Source organism: Myxine glutinosa, chromosome 2 (assembly GCF_964187855.1).
Source record: "Myxine glutinosa chromosome 2, kmMyxGlut1.1, whole genome shotgun sequence".
Taxonomy (NCBI): Eukaryota; Metazoa; Chordata; class Myxini; order Myxiniformes; family Myxinidae; genus Myxine; species Myxine glutinosa.
This window is the reverse complement of record NC_136262.1, coordinates 158,155,007-158,177,149: the sequence shown is the minus strand read 5'-3', so window position 1 is coordinate 158,177,149 and position 22,143 is coordinate 158,155,007. Positions and strand designations below refer to the sequence as shown.

Below are 22,143 nucleotides of genomic sequence, written 5' to 3'. Positions count from 1 at the left end.
TGTCAATATCCAACCACAATTTACCTACTCCCTCTACCTACCTTTACACTACCCTCCCCGGGTACTCATGAAGGGGTCCATCCTTCCCCCATCCACTCCTTCGCACCATACACTCCACTCCACTCATTCCACAATACTCACTCCACACCATTCATTCCACACACCTGTACTGCACTTGCACACCAAGCAAGCCAATGCACTCAATGTCATCAATACACACACATCTTTAATAAGCATTGCCTCTCAATTCCTCATGTCATCCAAAACTTAAAGCTCATACACACCGCATCATCTGGCTATCTATTGCCCTTCTAAGATTAATGCTTCCCTGTCACCCCTTATACTATTGCACATCCCTCGTCGTTATCAACCATCTAACCTGGCTACGTCCCCACTACCTATACAATGTTACTATTTAAATCTTGGTCACCTATAGTCATCTCTAGTTCCCTATACATTATCCTAACCCTCCCGAGCTAGTTTGGTACTGCCAATCCCCATAAATCTATAGCTCCTTTGCCCAAATTAGTGGAGGTGAGGGATGGTAGAGCCACCATCCCTCTACCTCGGGCATCTCCCACTATCACCCCCCAGTCCTCTCACACTACGAGCCTCCTTCGTTAGAGGTACTGGGTCCCACCTCGGCATCTAAAGCCGAGGCGATCCATGAGGGCGCCTGCTCGCCGGTGTAGGGTCTTATCTGGTCAGCATGGACGATCCGAGGGAGGGCTCATGGCCCCATCTTGATCTTAACGACCACGTCACAGACTTGCGACAGGACGACCCCCGGGCCTTGCCAGGGAGAGGTGAGTTTGGGGCACCTACCCTTCCACCTCCGGGGATTGAAGAACCAAATCTTCATCCCCGGAGCGTACTGACTGCCCTGGCTCCGGTGGTCGTACTTGTGCCTCATCCTGGCCCCCACCAGCTGGAGCTGGCGGCGGGCGAAGGCATGGACCCTCTCCATGCCTTCCTCTTAAGTGACGTGCATAGCCCTCCCTCGGCGGGATATCCGTGGTGTCTGGCACGGGACCGCAGTGCAAGTCGGCGGGAGCCCCAACTCCCGCCCATACATAAGCAACGCCGGACTGCATGCGGTGGCCCCATGCTGGCTGGTTCGGTAGGCCATTAACAAATACGGGAGATGTTCGTCCCAGTCATCCTGACGGGTGGTGGTGAACAATGCCAGTTGTTGGATCAATGTTCGATTAAACCGATCCACCATCCCATCAGATTGTGGTATTGAGGGCGTTGTTCTAGTCTTTCTAATTGACAGGAGTCTGCACACATCTTTTAGCAATTGGCTCTCAAAATTTCGACCCTGATCGGTGTGCAGCTCCTGTGGAATCCCATGCCGGCATGCAAATCCTTCCACGAAGGCCTGTGCCACCACCCTGGCTTCTTGGTTGGGGAGGGCGTAGGCCTCCGGCCACTTGGTGAAATAGTCCATTACAACGAGGATGTACTTATTACCTTGGCGGGTGTGTGGTAGCCGTCCTAGAATATCCATGGCCACCCGCTCAAGGGGGACCCCCACCTGGTGTAATTGAAGGGGGGCCCTCATCCTCCGTGCTGGTCCATTTTTAGCAGTACAGGCGTCGCATCTCCGACACCAGTCCTGTATGTCGCGCCCTATATTTACCCAATAGAACCTCCGGCGGACCCGAGATGTTGTCTTTGTCCTGCCCAAATGGCCGCCGGAGCGGGTACCATGCACCTGCTGTAATATTGTGTTCTTAAATTTGTCAGGGACTATTACCAACCAGGAAGTTCTCTCAGAGGGAACCTCCATCCATTTGCGATACAAGATGTTGCCTTTCAATTCCAGGGTCTGCCACTGAGCCCAATATGCCTTTGTTGGCGCCCCGAGGGGGGTGACCTCTTCCCCATTAGGTCTTTGTCCCAATCGAACCCATTCGTACACCGGGTCCAGGACGGGATCCTCCCGCTGGGCCGTGCTCCAAGCCATTGTTCCAAATTCTTCATCTGCGGTTAGTGGCAAAATTGGCCCTCTCACCCGGGTTGCACGGACGACGAGGATAGGGGTGGAATCGCCCAATTGTTCCTTCTCCTCGTGTCTCACACAAAATTTGCAGTTTTCCCCCAAACAAGGACGCCGAGAGAGTGCATCAGCATTCCCATGGGCCCTCCCGGCCCTATGGGTCACACTAAAATCGTACTGCTGCAACTTTTCCAACCACCTTGCAATTTGGCCCTCCGGTTCCTTGAACCGAAGGAGCCATTGCAAAGAGGAATGGTCAGTTCGAACCAAAAATTTCCGCCCGTACAAGTCAGGGTGGAAATGGCTCACAGCAGCCAGCATAGCCAATAACTCTTTGCGAGTGACGCAATAATTTCGCTTGGGCCTACTCATGGCCCGACTATAATACGCGATCACTCTCTCCACGCCCTCCTGTGTCTGAGACAAAACTGCGCCCAATCCCTCCTGGCTTGCATCCGTGTCCAGGGTAAATGTCCCGTCACTAGTGGGGTAATCTAAAACGGGTGCAGTATCACACACCCTTTCAATGCTAGGAAGGCCTCTTGGCACTCCCTTGTCCAATTAAATCTCGTCCCCTTCTCCGTAAGCCGGTGAAGGTGCCGGGCCAACTCTGCAAATTTCGCCACAAAACGCCGGTAATAGGAGCAGAGTCCCAAAAATCCCCGCACGTCCTTGATGGTACGTGGTGCGGGCCACTCCTCCACCGCTGTAATTTTGCCTGGGTCTGTTTTTACCCCCTCGCGACCGATAACGTGACCTAGATAGGCCACCTCTCTTGCAAACAAAGTGCACTTACTCGGGCTAAACTTCAACCCTGTCTGTCTGAGGCACCCAAACACCTGGTCCAAGTTAGCTATGGCTTGGGGAAATGTTTTAGCATGCACCAGGACGTCATCCCGGTACACCCGGCATGACTGCCATGGCATGCCGCCCAGTACATGCTCCATCAATCGTTCAAAGGTGGCGGGGGAGTTACACAAACCAAACGGCATCACAGTGAACTGATACAGCCCCTTACCTGTGGAAAATGCCTTTTTCTCCTTCCCTGCCCTATCCATCTCCACCTGCCAATACCCACTGTTGAGTTCCAAGGTTGAGAACCAATTTGAGCCCGCAACGGCATCGAGGGTATCGTCAATTCTTGGCAGGGGATATGAGTCCTTGAGTGTCAAGTTGTTTAGCTGGCGATAGTCCACACAGAAACGCGTGGTCCCATTCTTCTTTTTGACCAGCACAACAGGTGACATCCAAGGACTTCCCGAGGGCTCGATGACACCTGCATCGAACATTTTTTCTACCTGCTCGTCAGCTTCCTCCCTCTTGCTCCAAGGGAGCCGTCAGGTGGGCTGACGAATAGGCCGGGCCTCACCGGTGTGGATCTGATGTTTCACCAGGCCCGTACGTCCAATATCCTCGGAGGACAAGGAGAAGATATCCAAATGGGATTCAATTAATTTGTGTAACGCCTCCCTCTGGGTACCTCCAACTCTACACTACTACGATTTACCATCTCACAAATGCGATCGGGCCAATTCCTAATACTTTTTGAAGGTTCCCTCTGGGGCCGACTCGGCTGGACGTTCTCGCCCCTCACTGGCGCGACTTCGTTAACTGGGGTGCAGCCGGCTGTATTCGTGCCCCTTACGATGGTGCATGGTTCTGTACTAATATTAATTACCCGGACGGCCACCACCGGCCCGTCCGTTTTTACGAGGGTGTGGCCCACGATTAAACCAGGTATGGATTGCGCTGCCACCGGTTCGACTAGGCCGCAGGACTCCTGCCATGTTGGGCGAGCTGACCACCGGGCCGGCACTATGGCCTCGGCCCTCGGAGGGATGGTCACGGCCTCAGGAGCCTCCAGCTCCGCCCTTTCGGCCGTGCTCACCCCTCCAATGGTAGCTCCTCGACTCCCACTTGCAGGGTCCCCGGCACAAATCGATTTTACAACCGCTAGCAGTCAACAAATCCAACCCTATTAGGCATGGGTCGCACACCTCCGCCACCCAAACCTCTATCTCGCTCTTTACTGACCCCAACTTGAGGGTCACAAAACCACGCCCTATGATCGGAGCCGTTACCCCGGTAGCCAGCTGCAAACTATGATTTTCCAGACGCTGGATTTTATCCCAGCCGTCTGCACTCGAATTAAGGATCACAGGGCTGATGATCGTGGCGCCAGCTCCTGTGTCCACCGACGGCGTCACATGGCGAGCTGTTGTCGGAGCTTCGGATCCGGAAAAGCCTGGATAAAGTGATCCAGCGCCAGGCTTTCCTGGGAACGCGCTGCCATGTCAGCGTGTGCGATTCCTACTGTGCGGCGAATTCCATGGGCAAGTTCCCCGATGGTCTCCTGGGGCTTGCATTTTCGCTGAGCAAGCTGAGCTTTAACAAGCTCGCTTTGCTGTTCAATGCCGAAACGATTAATTAAGGCTGCGCGGAGGGCTGACAGGGTGAGAGCACCCCGTGGTAAAGCTGTCAGCACCTTCGTCTGGATTCCAACCGTTGCCTCCACATACATATTCGAACTGCGCCAGGTACGCCCTCAGATCACTCTTGCTGTCATATGGCGCGAGTAGGACCTTGTGGGTGCCCGAAGGCCGGACCCCGTGCGTCGCTCCTTGCGGGGTTAGCGCGGGGCCGAACCGTTCGGGCCCCCACAGTACACTATTCCCGGGGGGCTCTCGTGCATCCCCCGTCCCTCTGAACACTACCCCTGTCAGTGTCGATGCCTGGGTCGCCCCTCCGCAACCCGCTACCCACTCCATACCCGCACACCCTTGCTCACCAATACCTCTCGCACTCCCCATGGTCGGACATCCTTGCACACACCCTCTTTCCACGCACTCTGCACCAGTCGCACAACTCACCAGCGGCCCCTCACGAACGCCCGGGTCTAGACCAACACCCAAGCTCGCTGAATCTCCCCTCACACCATATACATTGCCGAGCATATCGCCACTCACCTCGGCACCTCTTCTCCTTCGCTTCTCCTCCGCCACCTGCAAACTCTTTATTTGGTCAGTAAGCACATCATCACTCTGTGAGCACAGACCTTGCACCAATTCCATCACCTCCTCCTTTATCGCTTTCTTAGTCTCCCTCCGTCTCTTCTTAATTTCACTTACCCCCTCTTCCACTTCCTCTAGCTTCTGCTTCACCTCCTTTATTTCCCGGTGCGCCCCCTCAATTTCTTCTTCTAAGCCCTAAGGCCACCTTGGTCGTTTCTATATGCATCCTGACTTCCCGTTCTTTTGTCTCCATTGCCTCTACCACCCCCTCTAACCTCTTCGTCAGTCCCTCATGTACCATCTGACATTCCCTCTTCGTCGCTATTAATTCTTTCTTTATTTCCTTCTGGGTCGCTTTCAACCCTCCTATCACCGCCGTGTTCTTTTCCACCTTCTCCCCAAGCTCCTTCTGTCCCACTGTCAGCTGCCCTACTCCCTGCGTCAACTCCTCGATACCCCCCTGTAACCTAGCCGTGCTGTTCCTCACCTCTCTCTCCATGCGCTCCTCACCCCGCTTCACCTCGTCGCGTACTCCCGCGACCTCTTCGCTCACTCCGCGCCTTATATCCTCTCCCATCTCTTTGGTAGATGCCGCCCTCATCTGCTCCAAATCATTCCTTTGGGCATCCAATTTACTTTCCAACCCATTTTTTACCTACTCTATCTGATTCCCCATCTGTTTAATTTCCCGGGTGGATTGCTCCCCTATTTCCCTCAATTTGCCTTCCATATTGTTTTCTAGCCCCTCTAACCCATTCTTCACCCTTTCCATTTGGTTCTCCTGGGTGGCCATTCTATTTTCCAACCCCGTTAACCCATCCTTCATTTCCCCAATTTGATTACCCACGTCCTCCAATTGGCCCCCTAATTTGCCTTTGAGCCCCCCTATTTGGCTTCCCATGTCATTTCTCAATTCCCCGATTTGGCTTCCCATCTCATTTCTCAATTCCCCGATTTGGTTTCCCACTCGTTCCAATTGTTCTCCCACCTTATCCATACTGTCGTTCTTTTTCTGCATTTCCGCCATGAATTGGGCCATGAAGGCTTGCATTTCGCCCACCCCCATTGGTGCAGCGGGTGCGGCCCTCGTCGCCGCCATGTGCGAGGCGCCGCCATCTTGTGCGCCTGCAACCCCCGCTACCGCCTACTCATTGCTCTTCTCCTCCCTGGGGTCCTGGATTGCCTCTAACTCCTCATTCTCCCCTACCGGCACCCGATCACCTTGACTATCCATGGCACGATTTTAATTTAGGACATTAAATAAAATTTCGGCCGCTCAAAATTTCGACCAAATTTTTAGATGGTTTTTTTTTTTGGGGGGGGGGGGGGGGGTTCGGGTCCAAATCCACTCCACGACACCAATTGTTACGGATCTCAGAGACGGCACTCCCCTTAGCAAGGGGGGGGGTTAATCCCCTTGGCCTGTTAAGCTGGCCGTCTCTAGTCCTGGTACTTATAACGCTCTTTTGCGGGTGAAATTGGTCAGGGTTATTGGTCAAGGTGTTCTCCCGAATACCTTTACCAATCCCTCCGCAAAACAGGGAGACAAGTACCGCTCGAACCACGGACAAGATGGTATTTGCCGAGTGGTTTAGCAATCCGCGATTCGAGCCGTTAGCAATTGACTAACCCGATTCCGAGCGTTGGCCAAATCGTGCCACAGGTACTCAATTGGAGACAGGACGAAAGCGATCGGGGGAAAGAAGAAACCAAAGGTAAGAAATAACAGACATTTATTAACTATATACAAAACCAGAACCAAAGAAGAAACGAAAGTAATATACAGAAGAAGAAGAAGAAGATACACAGGGCAGCCTTAAACAGTCTTATATTATCAATGCCCAAGACAGACAGACAGACAGACAAACAGACTTACATGAAAGGGGAATAGCAGGCAGGAATGACTGGAAGAAGGAGAAGGGTCCAGGTGGGACAGCAGGGCTGGAAGGTTTGGCAGAGGCACAGCAAGGAGGTCCGCTCCAGGTCCATGCTCCGGGCTGGAAGCGAACAGCCAGCGGCAGCTTCACGTATTCGTTCACGCGGTAGGGCTTTCCAAAGCAGCTTGGCAAAGGGCTCCGCGCAGCTTCGTCTCTCTCAGCCAGACCTCACCACGTGCCGTCTCCAACCCAAGTCGACTCTCGTTCATCTCCGTTCATCTCCGTAAAAAGGCTTCGCGCTGGCGCTTATATTACGTGCTTCTAAATCAATGTGCGCTTCATAGAGCCACGCCCGTGATGGTCTTTCGTCAGCCCTGGTTGGCTGGTGGGGGCTCGCTGGCCCTGCCTCTGGTGGTGCGTCGGCGTGCCATGCCCGTGACCTGGCGGCTCCGCCCCCTTCCTCCTCGGCTTGACCGCATGGCTAATGGCGGTTTGGGGCCCACAACCGAATCAAGGCAAGGAGCAGCGAACGCCGCCCGACTGTTACTTTGCGGAGACGATTGGGGGAATTGAAAGGGACCTATCTTATTTGATTAATGCAACGCAGATTCAACTATTGGGAACAGGTCCTTAACTGAAACACATAATAATGAAATAACCACGGAGAGGTCCTATGGTTCGCTGCGTGTTGTACATGGACTAACTCAGGTGCGATCTTTAACAAGCCAATTGATGGGGATATTTACAGGGGAACATTTATAAGGGAAACATTTACTAAAATTTACTACTCGTGAAGGTTCTAAAAACTGTAACAGTGTGTGTGTGTGTATGTGTGTGTGTGTGTGTGTGTGTGTGTGTGTGTGTGTGTGTGTGTGTGTGTGTGTGTGTGTGTGTGTGTGTGTGTGTGTGTGTGTGTCGTTCTGCTTGATTCATGTTCTCACTCTACCAGCATGACATGCTAACAAATATTAAATTTTGTCCTTTTTTGACACATTTAGATGTCCTTGCCTTGCGTGTACCAGAAGAAGGCAGTGGCTGAAGCTGAGGAGCCACAGACAGAGACACTTGAGCACCACTGGATCGTAGAGGACATGTATACATTTGAAAATGTGGGTTTCACAAAAGCCGCAAATGGAGCTGCAGTTGGTTCGGAAACCATGCTCCGCTACTTGGCTTGTGGAGATTGTGGGACCGGGCCCATTGGCTGGCATTCCCCCTCCATTGTACCACACGAATTTTTCGTGGCCCTGAGTCGAGTCAAGCACGAATGAGGGCTTTAAGATATATTGTGGGTCATTAAATGTGTACACAATGGAGCCAACTAACCCTTATAACAGCCCGAGGATGAATGTTCCAATGTGAGAGCCTGGTGTTTCACTGACCACCGCTAGATTTGTACTCGACGTGGAACTCGGACTTGTATACTTTGCAACTTTAATAACATTTGAGCATTGTCGGTCCATTGAGCGTGGCAAAGCCGTGTGGCCACGATCTCATCACACCATTACCGAGTCATCTTCCGCCATTTGTAAAAGACCTGTACGTGACACCCTCTGCTTAACTCTGCATAATAATTTGATGGCATGCACACAAAGTTGATAAATGTTTTGTTTTTTAATCATATGAAAATAATAAATGTGCACACATTTATATAATTGTCAGACAAATGTCAATGCTCTTCAAAAGAATGCAACTATTTGACAAAGTCACTCGGGGAAAAAAGGAATCCATTTTTGAGAAGAACAAAGATTGGAGGTCTTAGGTCGGGTCGGGAGAAATAGGTTTAAGGGAGGAAATATTGCCAAGGCAGCGTTGGGGACTGTCCAGTATTTTTGTGGTACCAACTAGGCCATCAAAACACTTACACACGCTATTTGTACTGAGTCCACTATGCCCCACTTGAATACGACTGCCATTGGCTAGTTTTCTCGAATTGCGTGGGACGTTGTTACTGCATCGAGAATGAGTTTAAAAATCAAGACCGTTACCTCCTAATGTAAGAAAAGTGCACTGTGACATGTTTAAATTCGTACAACGTTACGCATACCTGCTCGGTCCATCAATAGAGGAGGGTGCAGATTGTGGTATTCAATTTGAAGCGAAGAAATAAACGATCGATTTATTGTCCCCGTCGCACCGCGGAGCGAAAGGGGGACTATGGTTTTCCCCTCCGTCCGTGCGTGCGTGCGTGCGGGCATGTGTGCGTGCGTAAGTGAAGGACCGAATTCTAATTTTGTGTGTGGGTGCAACCCACGTCAAAATCCAAGATGGCCGCCGCCATGTATGTCTGAACCTTGTGAGCGGAATATCTTGAAAAATAAGCGAAGTACCAACTTCTAATCTGGTGTGTGGGTGTATCTAGGCATAAGGAAGAACGCTATTGAAAATTGGGTCGCCACGTCAAAATCCAAGATGGCCGCCACAATATATATGTCTGAACCTTGTGAGCGAAATATCTTGAAAAATAAACGATCGACTAACTTCTAATCTGGTGTGTGGGTGTATCTACGCATAAGTGAACGCTATTGAAAATTGGGTCGCCACGTCAAAATCCAAGAAGGCCGCCTTGCGTCTTCCACTTTGTCAACTCACATCACTTCACCGACGGGGGACCTAGGCGTAACGCTTGTTTGTTTGAATCTGGGGAGCCTCCGCCAAGACCCTACGAATATCCACGCAAGCCCTGGTCTTCTCTGCAGCCGAATACTGCACCCCAGCTTGGAGCAGAAGCCCACACGTGAGAAAGGTTGATGTTGCCATGAACAACACCCTCCGCATTGTAGCTGGTTGCTTGAAGCCTGCCCCGGCATTCCACCTGCCAGTCCTAGCGGGACTCGCCCTGGCCGGCCTCCGACGGGAGGCTGCTACCCTCGCCCTGGCAAGGAATGCCCAGAAACACGACTGGCACATCCTGCACAACACCACAACGATAGTGGCGCCTCCAAGCAGACTCAAGTCCCGCCATTCCTACAACAAGGCGGCACAAGAGATGCTCAGTTCTATCCCCGAGGACCTGTCTAGAAGCGCATGGCTTGCGGCATCTTGGAAGCAGGTGTGGGAAACGGCCGGGCCCACCCGCATCCACCGCTACATCTGGGACCCAGGGAGGTGGTGTCATAGGAGAAGACCTACCACGCCTGCAATGGACCTTGCTGAACCGTCTACGTACGGGGGTCGGCCGCTTCAAATCATCGCTGAAGATGTGGGGCCTGGCAGACAGCGCCGCGTGCGAGTGCGGCGAGCCTGAGCAGACTGCCGAACACATAATTACCACCTGCCCCCTATACAGACCACATTCAGAAGCCGGCCTCTTCGACGTAGGACCAGAGACGAGGGCATGGCTGCACGACACTGAGCTGGCCATCTGATGTTACACGAAAGAAGAAGAAGTTTGAATCTGCTTCCCTTGCCGGAACGGTCGACTCATCCAAAGGAAACCTTTTTTTTTTTTTTTTTTTTTAATGTCCTGGAACCAGCTAACGAATCACTGGAAATTCCAAACAAGAATGTCTGATGACGTTTTAAAGCTAGCGAATTCTCTCAAAGGATAAAAGTTTTACGGACGGCGCGACGCTGGGCTTCACAATTTGTCGGTGGTCGTGGCTTCAATGGCAGGAGGATCAGAGGATCCTCGCCGAGCTGGAGACACTTTAAAGCAGTTAATATCAAATCAAACAAAATGCACATTTTTAAAAAAAAAACTCAACAACTTGCGGTCTGACACCACTATGCCTGCATTAGCTGCATCACCAAACAATTGCCTGTTCTCATTCACGAGTAACTGTTTCCTGGAAGCTGGACTAGTCTGGAGCAAGTGTCTAAAATTACAGTGCGGAGGACGGGTTCTGATCTGAAATTAGCACGGACGATCAATTTGTTCATTAAAATAATGTTGCCAAAACAACATTTGTAAATCCAGTACCATAACCCCAGCTGCACATGTCGCGGCGACAACAGAGGTGCATCCTCACTATCACGTGGCTGAAACAAGCTGCTTATAAAAGGAAAACAACCTAACAGTACTAGTACCCCACTGCAAAGCCGCAATGAGCCGGCGAAGCCAAAGCCTCTTGCCACTATTTTACCCATCACTATGGCTTACATAGGTTAGGTAGTAGGTAGGTGTAGTAGGTACCGTACCTTGTTCAAAATTACACCATTTGCATTCTGGGTGAGATTAAAATTTATAAAATTTCCTTCTTGATTAATTCGGTGAATTCCGTCTCAACTTCGGATATTTCTGGCCGTGAAAAATTACCCCCTACGGCCGCGAGATTTCGAAAAAATATTTCTTCGTCAATTTTAGAATATTTGACGCCGTTTTCAGCCTCCGAAACGCGGTACCGGTAAGCTTTTTTGAAATGTTTTTTCAAATGCTCGAATCTCATTTGTTCCGGTGTTTGGTGACGATTTTCGTTGAAAATAACCAGGGCCCATGCGGGCCAGTGGAACTAGGTTGGTCTTAAAGTATTTTAATTACAAATTAGAGGTGCATAAGATTGTGAATCAAAAAAAGATGGGTGAAACAAACTCCTATTGAACTTTTTCTCAATTTTTATGCATAATTCTGCATCCGCAAGATGGCGTCCTCCATGGAGTGATTTGGTTTTTGAAATATTTTTTCAAATGCTCGAATCTCATTGGTTCCTGTGATGGGTGACGATTTTCGTTGAAGATAACCAGGGCCCATGCGGGCCCGGGAACGAGGTTGGTCTTAAAGTATTTTAATTACAAATTAGAGGTGCATAATATGGTGAATCAAACAAAGACGGGTGAAACTGAAACAAACTCCTATTGAATTTTTTCGCAATTTTTTATGCACACTTCCGCATCCGCAAGATGGCGGCCTCCATCGAGTGATTTGGTGCGTCAAAGCTTGGAATTCTCAAAGGATCCAGCAAAATCTGGCTTTTCAACATAATACGTACGCGTTCATTCACAACACCGGCTTAGCCGGCTACAAACCCAAGCGGTATTCAAACAATTTGCTGAAGGTAAGTGTTAGAGATACCCAGACAGCACTACTTTAAGATTGCACGCGGTCACTCAATGGGTGAGGAAGAGTCGTGTTGGAACATCGGCCTGGCTCCACTCCTGGACTGCTGGGGAAAAACAGTCTGTTAGCTGCTGCACAAACGAACCCGATGAAGAGCGAAGTTACATGCACAGGGCGACGATTTAAAAGTTCACGTGATGGAGGAAAATCGAAAAAGGTTCATGCGGGTTTTTGTCCCCCATCGCACCGTGGAGCGAAAGGGGGACTATGGTTTTTCCGTCCGTGTGTGCGTCCGTGTGTAAGCGAAGGACCGAATTCTAATTTGGTGTGTGGGTGAAACCCACATCAAAATCCAAGATGGCCACCGCCATATATGTCTGACGCCATCCATGTATGTCTGAACATTGTGAGCGGAATATCTTGAAAAATAAGCGAAGTACCAACTTCTAATCTGGTGTGTGGGTGTATCTAGGCATAAGGAAGAACGCTATTGAAAATTGGGTCGCCACGTCAAAATCCAAGATGGCCACCACCATATATATGTCTGAACCTTGTGAGCGAAATATCTTGAAAAATAAACGAACTACTAACGTCTAATCTGGTGTTTGGGTGTATCTACGCATAAGTGAGAACGCTATGGAAAATTGGGTCGTCACGTCAAAATCCAAGATGGCCGCCTTGCGTCTTCCACTTTGTCAACTCATCATTTCACCGACGCGGGACCTCGGCGTAACGCTTGTCCCTAGTCCTCGTGGATAATCGTCTGCCTCCATTTCCTGTACTACTACAACTAATGATCCTCCACACCCCCCAAAAAATACCAAAAATCATTTTGTTTTGCAAATCATGCTTGAATAAATCTAACGGTCAACCTGGACAGGTGCAATATAGGTAATCTCTACATTGTTGACTTCCTGTGGCAGAGTGGACCGAGAGGTGCAAAAGGTAAATACTCAAAACGAGGCCAGTTTCGAGTCAAAAGGTCACGTAGTCATTTGACTTCTGATATTCAAAACAAACGGTATAATGCTCTCCAAATGTAAAACCAGGAAGTAGAACATCGTCCGGTGAAGGTGAACGATGAGAGGCCATGCCAGAATGGGGAGCAGTTGGGTGGAGTACGAGGGGAAGCACATCCTGCGGTGAAAGCACAAGTCAATGGGCATCTTACACGGCAAGGCCTGTCAACTTCACTTTCATTTAGCAACCGCATTCACCCAATAAATAAATAGATATGGATATACAAACAAACATTCTTCGACAGACGAAATTGGGTGCGAGCATTCACCTCCACAACATTCGTTAAATACAAGGACGCTACTTACCATTAAACTACCCTTCACATTGTAAGTAGTCTTCCTCGTCCAATACCATGTCGAGACTCCAGGGTAGACGAGAGTCACACAGCAATGAGAAACTGCTGCACACGATCATTCGCGCATCCAGGTGTGATGGAACATCCGCACGTCTCATGAAAAGACGGACTACACTTGCAGTGTCACAACGCATTTCAAAATGGCATGCCTACCCGACGGAGCGGCAGGTCAGGAAAACGATCCTCTTCACCTTTTTGTTGTAAAAAAAAAGTAGTTGAAGGACCAGAGGCTACCCTCTTCACCATAGCGGTCAGAAGCCAAGTCAGGATTGTAGCTGGATGGGGTGGGAGCACAGGTGATGCAAGCCAAATCACGACCGACAATCAGTCCAAAGCACAGGGGAAGATGTCATCAGTTCCAAAATGAACATCCTCCATGAACCTCTAAACTTGGAGGCAGAGGGTTAAAAAAAATTGCTCTCACCTGTAGATGTCACACTCAGACAGCACAATCTCATCGTCGATAGCCTTCCAAAGCGCAGGTCCGAGCTCGGTGAAGCGGGAGCCAGCAGCAGAGCCAAGGGGACTATTCACTGCATTCTCCACCTGCAGACACGGCCCACAAGCGCCGACACATTACCTTTCACTACTTTGTCCCATCTTACTCGTGATGCCCAAAAATCAAACTGCACACAAACCCAGGACAGCGACGGTTCACGGCTGAACACGTGCGAGCGGGCATGGCTGAAGTCGTGCGAGCGGGCATGGCTGAAGTCGTGCGAGCGGGCATGGCTGAACTCGTGCGAGCGGGCATGGCTGAGCTCGTGCGAGCGGGCATGGCTGAACTCGTGCGAGCGGGCATGGCTGAACTCATGCGAGCGGGCATGGCTGAACTCGTGTGAGCGGGCATGGCTGAACTCGTGCGAGCGGGCATGGCTGAACTCGTGCGAGCGGGCATGGCTGAACTCATGCGAGCGGGCATGGCTGAACTCGTGCGAGCGGGCATGGCTGAACTCGTGCGAGCGGGCATGGCTGAACTCGTGCGAGCGGGCATGGCTGAACTCGTGCGAGCGGGCATGGCTGAACTCTTGCGAGCGGGCATGGCTGAACTCGTGCGAGCGGGCATGGCTGAAGTCGTAATGTGGTCGAAAGGCGGAATTCAGAGTCGACATCAGGTAGTACAACGTCTTTCGACTGCAAGTGTCACACAAGGGGCCGTCTCCACCTTCCTCTGCACTCTGACACGCGACAAAAAGTGGGGAATATTTTTGTGTCGAGCGAACAAAAGCTTGAATACGCATCAAAGGAAGCAGGACATTGCATTATGGGAACATTTTAGCTCTGATTGTGCACAATAATTAGGTATAACACCTTCCTGGGCTCACGGCCAGAGCCTGTGGTGCAGACAAGGCCTGCATGAGGTGAGGTTCTCCTTCCAGACAAAATTGCTTGAACATCTGCTTGTCATCTCCAGCCATCTTGCAAGAGTAGCTTTCAATCCTGTTAACAGAGACAGACCGTTGGCAGCAATAGCATCCCAGCAGCTTCCGAACAATGTCCATTTCTAAAATGCCGCACAGAACGTGAACCCACGAGCAGATCAGTGCACCGTTTCAAACCCTCCTTTATTACCCTTATTATTATCAAACTTAGTACATAGAAAATGAATTATGGCTTACATATGCACGCCATTGTTTTTCGAGATCAAATCCACGATGGCCGACTGGCGGCCATTTTGTTACTTAAGCATGTCTCCAACAATTTCTCGAACATGCATGGTCCAATTTTGTTCAAACTTGGCACAATCACAGCACATGATGACAAACACGTGCACCTCACTTTATTTTGCAATCTGATGAAAGATGGCTGACTGGTAGACTGGCGGCCATTTTGTTACTTAAGCATGTCTCCAACAATTTCTCGGACATGCATTGTCCAATTTTGTTCAAACTTGGCACAATCACAGCACATGATGACAAACACGTGAACCTCACTTTATTTTGCGATCTGATGAAAGATGGCCGACTGGTAGACTGGCGGCCATTTTGTTACTTAAGCATGCCTCCAGCAATTTCTCGGACATGCATTGTCCAATTTTGTTCAAACTTGGCACAATCACAGCACACGATGACAAACACGTGCACCTCACTTTATTTTGCGATCTGATGAAAGATGGCCGACTGGTAGACTGGCGGCCATTTTGTTACTTAAGCATGTCTCCAGCAATTTCTCGGACATGCATGGTCCAATTTTGTTCAAACTTGGCACAATCACAGCACACGATGACAAACACGTGCACCTCACTTTATTTTGCGATCTGATGAAAGATGGCCGACTGGTAGACTGGCGGCCACTTTAGTTGTAAAAAGCCTGATATTGAAGAAGTCCTCAACCATTTCTCGGACATGGATTCACCGATCTTGTTCAAATTTGGCACAGATATTGAATGATGGGTTACATATGCGCGGTGGGTTAGAAAGGCTCTTCTTCATATTTGATGGGTGAATGGCAGGAAGGACAAAGCCAAATATTGAAGCGGTTTATCCGCTTAAATAAATTTAAGGATTTATACAAAAGAGAGGAAATTTTAAAACAGTTAACCATAATTGTTCTGTTCCTGAATGCAAATCAGACTCACGGAAATAGAGGAAATACAAGAAATATCCATGGATGAGAGGAGTCAATTTCCTATTGGCTAGTTAATACTATTGATACAATTAGATTCGTAAACAGGATTATAAATGAAATTGACATATGTGGGAAAATTACGTGCCAGGACCAGGAATCAACCCAAGGACCTCTGGTGAACCGTACCAGTGCTCTGCCATCTGAGCTATCTGAGCGACCCTGACTGAGCATGTCATTTATCCCCACACATATTTCTCACGTATATCAATTTAATTATTTAATTATGTTCATTAATCAAATAATTGCTTCACTACGCCCCCAGTGGTGTTTACAATAGAGGACATGGATTTCTCGCCCCCCCCCCCACCCCCCCACCCCCCCCCCCCCATTGGAGGAAGACCCTCTCTTGTTCATCTTGCACGTTGGTTTGGCTGATTCCAGGTATGGATGACGGATTATGCAGAGTTGTGGGTTCAAATCGACATGAAGGTGACAATAATAAATAAATAAATATATATATGTACTAATCTTTTGGAAACCATGCATGGATTCACCTTTACTCTGATTGTTGATGAACACCCACCTGGCTCACCAATGACTAATGTAATACCTGCCCAATTCAAACCACTAACTCAGACTGCAATTCCACCTTTTGTGGTCGACGCTAATGTCACCATCACACGGATCATCGTGTTTAATATTGAACACGTTTCTCAAGATTGCCATTGTTAGATAAAGTTGTGATATGGATGGAGAATTAGCACCGGCTACGTTTATATTTACGGTCGTAGTTTTTCGCCTATTTTTATGTTATTTTGTTTCATTATTTTTTGTGTTTAATTTCATAATCGTAAACATCAGGTGAATTCTTGTTCGTAAACGCAAAGCCATGGACAGCTCCGCATCGCACGGTGACGGATGCTTGTCGATTACAGAATCGTCGTCACAACCCAAGTCATCAATGTGGGTCACATGGTTTACTGTTAGTAAAATGACTAGTGAAACGACATCAGGTGTTAACTTCGTTATGATTATTTTGTTAACAATGTCCTTCTCCAAATTTGGAATTGTTACATCATAAGAACCACACAGAATTCCACGCAGCCAGTTAGTTCATGATAAGGCCAAGATCCAGAAGGATAGGAAACGTGACTTGGCGTATGGCATCGGATGTGGAGACCCATCACACACTGAGCCCTCCGCATGGGAGAACGTTGGCAAAGTCTTCAGGCCCGTATGAATCACCATCGTCGTCCGGCTTATGAAAAGGCTCTGCTGTGAATACCCATTTGAACCTGCACGGTCACAGCTTCGATAACAGTCAAGTCGTCTTCTTGGGTAGAGAAGAAAAGTGCTTTGCTCGTGGTGTAAAAGAATCAATTTGAGAAAGAGTTGAATCACCATCTCTCAACAAAAGGGGCGGTTTGCGATGTAACCTGTCACGGACGTGGGACAAGGCTATTACATCTGTCCCACGTCGTCTACAATCATCACGGGACGCTGGATTGGTCAACAGACCACGTGGCAATGACTTGGAAATTTCCGAGGTTCCTCTTCACTTGAACGTCTGCTGTGAACAAGACGAGTGGATTCTTGCTGAAACGTCGGCTCCTCCAACTTGCAAGTCCAGCTTTTTCAATTATAAACTTTTACTGATTTATTTCCACCGGATGAATCACAACAACGTGCAAGCATTTCCATGCTGTTTCTGCAATTTCCATAATTGGAACGTTTCCATCTTGTCCACCCCATGCCCATTTTCCCCACATCCCTAATTTCCTCCAAGTCCCCCTCGATTTTGTACCCCAACCCTGTTGTTGGTGTTTCCCCTCTCTCCTTCTCCTGTTCCTTTTGCTCCGTTTCGTCCTGATCCATTCTACGTTCGAGCTCCTTCACGAACCTCGTCATTATACACAAAAAAGCATTTGTAACTCGACTCCAAGAAAATAAGTTGATTATATTTTATTATTTTCCAGTTTGTAAAAAGGTTTGGCTTCAGTTTGAAAAATCCCATAGGAAGGTCGCCCTTCCTTTAATTGTCAAATCATTCCTTTCCATTCGATTCAATTCCCTCCCCTCATTCTTTAGCTTCCCCTGCTGGCCCACAGCAGTGGAGTTAGTGATTGGCCTTTTGTATTTTCTGTGTTTCGTTTTCTGTTTGGATGTCGATAATAAGTTATTCATTTATAATCAAGGTGGAGTGACGTGTTCACTTCCATGGTGAAATTAGACTCTAAAGCAAATAAGTTTTGAAGTTAAGAGAACAGGTATCCACCAGACCAGTTTGGCAGGCCAAGCTTGCTGTGCCCTCTGGGTGTTGCAAGAGTTGCTTAATTAACAATAATGTGACGGATCCTGGAACCAACCTCACACAAAATGACCTGCATTCGTCATGGGCGCAAACACCATACGCAGCTTCTCTCACAGCGGGTGGACACATGGAGAAAGTGAGACGGTTACATTCCCCCCCCCCCCCACGCCTCCCCCCACCCCCCCCCCACGCCCCCCCCCCCCAGCCAGTGAGCATCACCATCGATGCTGCGTGGTCCAACTACCTTGAAATATCCGAAGCCCTGGAGCAGCTTTGTGGCAGCAACACCGAGACACAGGACACACAGTCAGATGCAGCTATTTGGTTGAATGGCATGATCACCTGACCGACATTTTCACTGTATACCTATTCTTTTGGAAGCCCTTTCTAACTGAGATGAATGACACCCACAAAAAATTCTTTTATAAATGCACAATAGTCATTGTTGATAATTGCTTTATCTGTGTGTAAACCACGTGATACTAAATTGATAAATAATCATTCTCAGCACTCTTTTGAAGGCTGATAATTATGAAAAGAACATCAGTGAGTGAAAATATGGAGCAGGCAATTTAACAGAGAGGATATCCTGGTCGTGGTCGTGGTCGTCGTAGTCGTGGTCATGCTCGTAGTGGTCGTCGGGGTCATGCTCGTAGTGGTCGTTGTGATCGTGGTCATGGTCGTGGTCGTGGTCGTGGTCGTGGTCGTCGTAGTCGTAGTCGTGGTCGTGCTCGCTGTGGTCGTCGTGGTCATGCTCGTAGTGGTCGTTGTGATCGTGGTCATGGTCGTAGTGGTCGTCGAGGGCATGGTCATGGTGGAGGCAGGGGTCAAGACAATATGTAACAAGAACAAGAAAGAGCAATCAGAGATAGCAAACCTTCACCAGGATGTGTCAGTGGTTTTCAAGGCTTTTGTGTTAAAACAAATATGACGGCCGAACCACGTGACCGATGACGTCATCATTATATTTTTTCTCCACCAATTTATCCCAAGATCATGCTCAAGAAATTTCATCTTGATCGGATGAAGTTTTGTACTTGTCGAATTATGACGTCATAATGGAGGCACCTATGACATCATCATTAACAGATGTTCTTCCAAATGTAGAGTTCTTTACAATGAGTCGTCAATTTTTTTTCTTTTCAGCGCTTTTGGAGATATGGAGGTGCAAAGTTTTTCGGTGTTTCCAAGATGACGGTCGACCCACGTGACCTATGACGTCATAATTATCATTAAAAAATACCGCAGGTGGAGTTGCACCTATGGTGTAAATTTCCTGCCAATCGGACCAACGGTTGTAGAGAAAATCATATTTATTCTGTGCGGACAAACAGACAGACAAACAGACAGACAGACAAACAAACTCAAATGCAACGAGAACGCCACTCAGTAGAGCGCATACTCCCGCCGTGAGTCAAGTTGGAATAGTACAATTTCACAACAGTTTGAGGGAGTAGTTCAGTGACAACACAAGACAACACAAGACAGACACTGCACAGATATATATATCGATATAATATATAGAAGATAATGTTTAAAAAAACAAGGCAATTTCACTTACATTTTCGGATTCAGCGTTCAATTCTACATAAGTGAGTGTATTTTGAGGCATGTGTGACTTCAAATAAAATTGTAAGCCAGGAAAACGTGCGTTTCATTCCTTAGGGATACAATTTAGCGGCTACCGCTGGGTATACACAATCGCCTTGCACCTACCGAGGACGCGGAGCGATCACCATGCCGGGCTCGCCCAGGACGCCCGGGCACGCCCGGTCTCGCCTTTCCAGGGCTCGCCCAGGACGCCCGGGCATGCCCGCTCTCGACTTGCCAGGCCTCGTCCAGGACGCCTGGGCATGTCCAGACTCGCCTTTCCAGGGTTCGCCCAGGACGTCCGGGCACGCCCGGCCTCGCCTTTCCAGGGCTCGTCCAGGACGCCCGGGCATGCCCGCTCTTGACTTGCCAGGCCTCGTCCAGGACGCCCGGGCATGTCCAGACTCGCCTTTCCAGGTTTCGCCCAGGACGCCCGGGCACGCCCGGTCTCGCCTTTCCAGGGTTCGCCCAGGACGCCCGGGCACGCCCAGCCTCGCCTTTCCAGGGCTCGTCCAGGACGCCCGGGCATGCCCGCTCTCGACTTGCCAGGCCTCGTCCAGGACGCCCGGGCATGTCCAGACTCGCCTTTCCAGGGTTCGCCCAGGATGCCCGGGCACGCCCAGCCTCGCCTTTCCAGGGCTCGTCCAGGACGCCCGGGCATGCCCGCTCTCGACTTGCCAGGCCTCGTCCAGGACGCCCGGGCATGTCCAGACTCGCCTTTCCAGGTTTCGCCCAGGACGCCCGGGCACGCCCGGTCTCGCCTTTCCCGGGCAAACGCTCCGGGATAATGTGTATATATATTGCTGCCCGATAAACGGGCTTTTCAGAGTACCCGAGTTGATTTGACACAATAAAGAAACTCGGACGAATTCCAGCTTTTTGTCGCGTCCATTCTTCCGATTTACGTTGGAGCCCAGCTCCTACAACAACATGTAAAACTGGCCCAAACGTGAAAACAAAACTCGCTTATTTTAAGTCGTACGAGCTAATGCGACCAGTCATTCTTCTGGGAAGAATCCCGTGCACATGCAGGTCACACTTATAACTCACCTAAGTCTTTATAAGTTCATCAAATACTGACACCGCGATTGACATTCGCTGAGGTAAATGTTGATATCTCTTCTGATGTAAAAAAAAAAACAGTTTTAAAGCATTATACGTATCAAACGATACATTTTCTGAAACGGGGAAACCTAATACACACTTTGGTGGTTTCAAAATGACAGAATATGTCTTCATTAGAAAGAAAAAAAGAACCTTGAAGATGACGCTGCTAACACAATACACCACTCTAATGCATAACCACGAGTTTAAACTACATTTACAACAAATATGAAAACTATTTTCATAACACAATGTTATATATAGAACACATAGAAGATAATGTTTAAAAAAATGAGCCCTGTCTTCCAATGGTAAAAAAATCCTTCAACAAATTCCTGGATCCGGAATAATATCCTGAGCTTCACCAAAAACTAATCAATTCTTCCTTATCCCAAGGGCAATCATCCCACCAACTTTCATCCAAATCCGTTCAGAACTTTTCCAGATATCCTGTTCACAAACACACGAACACACACGCATGGACACGATCGAATGCATCACTCTCTGGCGGGAGTAATAACCTCTCAGGCGAGGGTAACTAGACGGAGGCTGTCTGCTGTCACTAATGAAATATTAAAGGGCAACAATAGTTATCAGAGGTTTGACCATGAGATAAGCAGGTTGTCATGTATGAAGCTGCAAATATTCATCGTTGTATCCCTACACCGTGACCGCATTGTATCCCTACGCCCATGCTCGGATGGCGCTGAGGTGAATCGGGCCTGTATTGGCAGAGTGAATAAACGTGCATGACAATCGATCGTAGTTTGTCGAGATACCTTCCATAGCGACGAGGATAAACATCTGGACCATGACTTCTTTCGGCCATATCGACGAATTCGCCCCTCATGAGGGGGAGTATTCTGAGCGGTTGTCTTTTTACTTCGAGACGAACGGCATCGCGACCGAAGCCCGGATGAAGGCCGTCTTCCTGTCCGTTTGCGGAGGTGAGACGTTCACACTCGTTAAAAACCTGATTCGGCCTCGGACAATCCAGGAGCTCACGTATGCAGAGCTCAAGGCCGCTTTGAAGGAACATTGTAATCCATCTCCTTCAGTCATCCTGTGTCGGTTTAATTTTTACATGTGCAGACAACAGCAAGGTCAGTCGATCGCAGACTTCATTGCACACCTCAAAAAACTGTCACATCTGTGTGAGTTTGGGGACACGATTGATGACATGCTCCGTGATTTGCTGGTGGTTGGCATGTCCGATGACCGCACTCGTAGACGCCTGCTTGCTGAGAGAAGACTGACGTTCCAAAATGCCAGAGACACCGCCATTTCCATGGAGAGTGCTGAACGCAAC

The 22,143-nt window shown here is 49.1% G+C and overlaps 1 protein-coding gene and 1 pseudogene across 1 annotated transcript in view; one reads left to right on the top strand and one right to left on the bottom strand.

Annotated features, from left to right (window-relative positions):
• Positions 1–12,974: 12,974 nt before the first annotated feature.
• On the bottom strand, positions 12,975–14,763 carry LOC137422257 (repressor of RNA polymerase III transcription MAF1 homolog; annotated as a pseudogene).
• A 3,999-nt stretch (positions 14,764–18,762) lies between these two features.
• The window catches only part of LOC144890819 (disabled homolog 2-interacting protein-like), a 69,150-nt gene continuing 65,769 nt past the window's right edge, over positions 18,763–22,143 (top strand). The window contains exon 1 of the mRNA XM_078772660.1: positions 18,763–19,031. Within this exon, the coding sequence (XP_078628786.1) occupies positions 18,763–19,031 (269 nt within the window). The remainder of the gene's footprint in view (positions 19,032–22,143) is intronic.